The sequence below is a fragment of the Typha angustifolia genome, chromosome 1 (assembly GCF_048772165.1).
Source record: "Typha angustifolia cultivar Huaian chromosome 1, ASM4877216v1, whole genome shotgun sequence".
NCBI classification, from domain to species: Eukaryota; Viridiplantae; Streptophyta; class Magnoliopsida; order Poales; family Typhaceae; genus Typha; species Typha angustifolia.
This window is the reverse complement of record NC_133239.1, coordinates 72,050-76,216: the sequence shown is the minus strand read 5'-3', so window position 1 is coordinate 76,216 and position 4,167 is coordinate 72,050. Positions and strand designations below refer to the sequence as shown.

Here is a 4,167-nt window from a genome sequence, read left to right as displayed (position 1 = left end):
TCTTTCCTTTTCTTTCTTCCTTTTCTAATGATTTCGTTAATTAGATACTTAAGAAACGTGAACCATTCGATCATGATCAATCTGACTAGCTAGGCTCCACAAAACGAAATAACCTCTAGAGTTGCACCTCCTTGGTATGTGTTGATCGGTTGGCTGGCAAACGGTAGGTTCTATCGATGGATGCAGAAGTTGGATAACTAATATAGTAATAACTGGTTATTTTGTTTCCCGGGGTGTTTTGGTGGCGCGGGGCTGGGATTGCGTAGGTCGTTATCAGGAGAAGATCGTATATTCTCTTCTCTCTTGTCGTGGGGAGGTAACAGAACCAGGAGGAAGCGATTGGTGTACATAGTGCAGTGTAAGAGGCTGTCGTTATGATGAGGAGGGGCTCGTTCTTTTTGTTATCATCTGCGTTAAATATTTTGCTTTTATTTATCTCTGTGAACGTTCGAGTGAGTAAAATAATATATAATTGATGGTTCCAATCCAGGTGAAGTACTGTTACTCCAAAAGGAATGAGTCGACCATCTCCATGGGCCTGAAAAGGTCGCCTTTGGGCAGACAGAAGCTGTCGGCTGCCGATTACAGCCATGCACCTCCATGCAACGGTACTGGGCCATGCCCTCCCCTACACCCACTACTTCCTCCTTTCGTCCTTTTCTTCAAACCGCTCTCAAGGTTGTATCCCCAAACTACCCTCCAAGTATCAATGGGACAGTAGAATCGATGCGGGCTATTTGGGAAGATAAATTTTATCTATATTACTCTTCCCCAGTCTCGTCTGAGTTATTTATTCACTCTTGCAAGTAAAACTTATCAGGACAGGAGTTCGAGGTAGGCGCTTTCTACGAAATCGATCACGACAAGCTTCCCCCAAAATCTCCGATTCAACTAAAAACTATTCGCATTGTAAAGGTACATATATGGCGCTTCGTTTCATATTTTCCATTCTTCTGTTTACCTTCTCCTTCCTTCTGTGTCGTTCCGTGCTCTTATTTATTGTTTCTTTCCTTCCAATTCCAGGTCAGCGAGGCGACGAGTCTGGACGTGACTGTCAGCTTTCCCAGCACCCTCTCGTTGCGAAACTACTACTCCTACCCTTCAGCTGACGACGGTCCCGAACTGGACGAGAGGTTCGTTATGAGCTCTAACCAAGCTGGGAAGATCCTTAGAAGACTGGTATCGACGTCGGAGTTGGACCGCGAGAAGCATCTAGAGAGTTTCTGGCTCATGGCTCCTAGGTCATACGAGCTCCAGTCTTCGGCTATGTTCCCAAGTACCGCAGTACTGGCTGACGCGGAGGAGGTGCAGAATCCCCAAAATCTTATTAGCTCCTGCCTCCTTACCTTACAGTGCAGCGGAGCGATGGGATGGGGGATTCGTCGGAAGGTCAGATACATCGGGAGGCATAGGGAGATGTTATATCAAAAGGGGAAGGGAAAATCGGAGTATAAAGAGGAGGACGTACTGGTGGACGAGGAGGAAGAAGAAGTAGTAGAAGTAGAAGAGAAGCGGCGGCGTGGAAGGAAGAGAAAGCGGGAGAGTACCAGAAAGGACAAGATCAAGAAGAAAAAGAAAAAAAACAAGCGGAAAGAACTGAAGAAGCCAAAGCATGAAAAGAATAATAAGCGGAACTGTGACGATGAGCAACGGGTGAAGGGTTCTAAGGACCGGTGGTCGTTGGAGAGGTACGAGTCGGCGGAGATGAAGCTGCTAGAGATCATGAGAGAAAAGGGAGCAGAGTTAGGTAATCCTATACTTCGGCAAGCGCTGAGGGAGGAGGCTAGAAAGCACATCGGTGACACAGGGCTACTCGACCACCTTCTGAAGCACATGGCCGGTAAAATCGTTACCGACGGAAGAGAGAGATTCCGTAGGCGGCACAACGCGGAGGGAGCCATGGAGTACTGGTTGGAACCGGCTGATCTAGTGGAGATCCGTCGGAATGCCGGGGTGATGGATCCTTACTGGGTCCCTCCTCCGGGATGGCAGCCCGGCGACGCCGCTTCACCCTTCCCATACGGTCCTGGGATTAAGAAGGAGATAGATGAGCTCAGAAAAGAGCTTACTAGTCTAAAGAGGTATCTCACTTTCTCTTTAGTTGTTTGGTTTTTTTTTTATTCTTCTTTCGCTCTCTCTCTCTCTCTCTCTCTCTCTCTCTCTCTCTCTCTCTCTCTCTCTCTCGATAGTCGATAGTCGATAGTCGATAGTCGATAGTAGGCGTGCTTACTTTTTTTAATGCCCACTGTCAAAGGGAAATGGAGCAAGTGAGCTCTCTGAAGCATGTGGAAAAGATGGCTTTTGATGCGCAATCTCAAGTGCAGAATGTTTCTTGCACTTGGCAGGTAATTCTTCTTTGTTAGCTTTTAGCAATAATGTGGGTCCTTTATTAACACGTTCAAATGAGAGTTGGACATTTTTTTAATGAACTAACATGCACGTGAGGACGGTCTTTTCTGGGGTCCAGACAAAAAAATGTCGTATGATTTGTTTATTTAATTAATGGCATTGTATTTATGGTGAGCATGACTTTTATAGGATAAATACGAGAGATTGCTGAAACAAAATAGCAAGCGAGAAGAAGAAATAGCTGCTATGTCTAGATCATTATTGGCATTAAAGGTACGGTTTCATGTGAGCTTTCTGTTACGCATGCATAGACACAATCGAGATGTTCATTTTGCTTAAGTTCGGAATGCAAAAACCCACTATATATATAATTATATATACCTTTTACTCATAACTTGCGCTCTGGTCGTTTTGCGCTTGGGTCTCGCAGGAAGAGATCTACCTTCTGAAGCAAGGGAAAATGAAGTTAAAGGATACGGAGGTGGCTGCAGTGACGGAAGACAATGCCATGTCTGAGGGAGGCAGCAAAAAGAAAGGAGAGGAGAAGAGGAAGATGGAAACCGGTCACAAATGCACAAACAACAGTAACATAAGCATTCAAGCGGATGGCAGCAGTGCAGATAAAAGTGCTAACAACAATAACAAGGATAACAGCAGCGTCGGAGATGGTGCTAATAGAAACGGCGGTAGTTCTTGCATCGGTGGAAAGAAGGCAACAAGGAAGAGCGGTTTTAGGATATGCAAGCCGCAAGGGACATTCCTGTGGCCAAACATGGCGGGCGGAACGAACCTTACCACCGGCAGCTGCAGAGCAGCTACGACATCTGAGGACAGCTCACCACGTCCTCAGGGGATGATGGTCCCGACCACCAACTACGCTACCATGACCATGACAACCTCCTCCCTCGTGTCCTTGGAGGAACACCTGATGATGTTTGGGGGTGAGCCGACGCCTCCGTCCGTCTCCTCCACCTCAGCACCCCCAAAATTGCTGCTGCCCAGCCCGACATCTCCTGTACAACAACTCCAACGCCCACCCTTTGCCAACGTTTTTGTCGGCCCCACTTACGCTCTTCACCACCTCCACCAGCAGCAGCAGAGCCAAGGCCTGGGCTTGGCCCGTCAGGCCCCCCCGCCCCAGTTGCAGGAGCGAACTGCCAGCTCCGATAATATCAGCTCACCCGTGTACTATCACCACCAGATACCTAACGTACTGTTTCCTCTCCTTTTCCTTTACAAGGGCAATTATTAGTATATATTGACATTCTATTTTAATCGTTTTAATTTCTTAATTTCATGGTTAGCTATCACTAAAATAGTAAAATCTCATCTCGCACTAACCTATTACGCTTACCTACATTGATGCAGGAAGTGTCGCCGTCCCAGCAGCTGCCACGTGGTGCTAGTCCACGTGAGGGGAGGAAGGAAGGGGTTTCCTTGCGCACGGCACCATGGAAACCAGATAATGGCGGAGCGACGAGTGGCCTTTCCACTGATCTGGCCCTGGCTATTCCTTCCTCCTATTGTTGAAATTTTTCTCGATGCAAGAATGAATCGGACGGCGAACAGGAGATCACGTACGCTTTGTCGTAGACTCGTCTTATTCCCCTATTAACTAACTACTACGGACTACCGTGCGTCAATTTCTGTCGCTAATAATAACGCTAGCTGCTATGCACGTAGCTCCCCCTCCTTTCGACACTCATGTCTGTGTTTCTCTAATTAGCTCTCTCTTATGTGCACGTCACTGTAGTTAGTTATACAACAAAGACGATTGCTAAAGTGGTGCAAATTCTACTACTGTCTATAACTATATAC

The 4,167-nt window shown here is 46.9% G+C and overlaps 1 protein-coding gene across 1 annotated transcript; it reads left to right on the top strand.

The window, feature by feature from the left end:
- The first annotated feature begins 475 nt into the window (after positions 1-475).
- On the top strand, positions 476-3,879 carry LOC140759203 (protein AMEIOTIC 1 homolog). Its single transcript, XM_073095702.1, has 7 exons — positions 476-608; positions 821-915; positions 1,024-2,081; positions 2,255-2,345; positions 2,539-2,622; positions 2,780-3,559; positions 3,718-3,879. The coding sequence occupies exons 1-7, from the start codon at positions 476-478 to the stop codon at positions 3,877-3,879; spliced, it is 2,403 nt and encodes an 800-aa protein (XP_072951803.1).
- The last annotated feature ends 288 nt before the right edge of the window (positions 3,880-4,167 follow it).

Coding starts and splice junctions, on each gene's coding strand:
- LOC140759203 (XM_073095702.1), top strand. CDS start 476: ATGGTTCCAATCCAGGTGAAGTACTGTTACTCCAAAAGGAATGAGTCG. Junction 609..820: donor CCATGCACCTCCATGCAACG/GTACTGGGCCAT, acceptor AAAACTTATCAG/GACAGGAGTTCGAGGTAGGC. Junction 3,560..3,717: donor ATCACCACCAGATACCTAAC/GTACTGTTTCCT, acceptor ACATTGATGCAG/GAAGTGTCGCCGTCCCAGCA.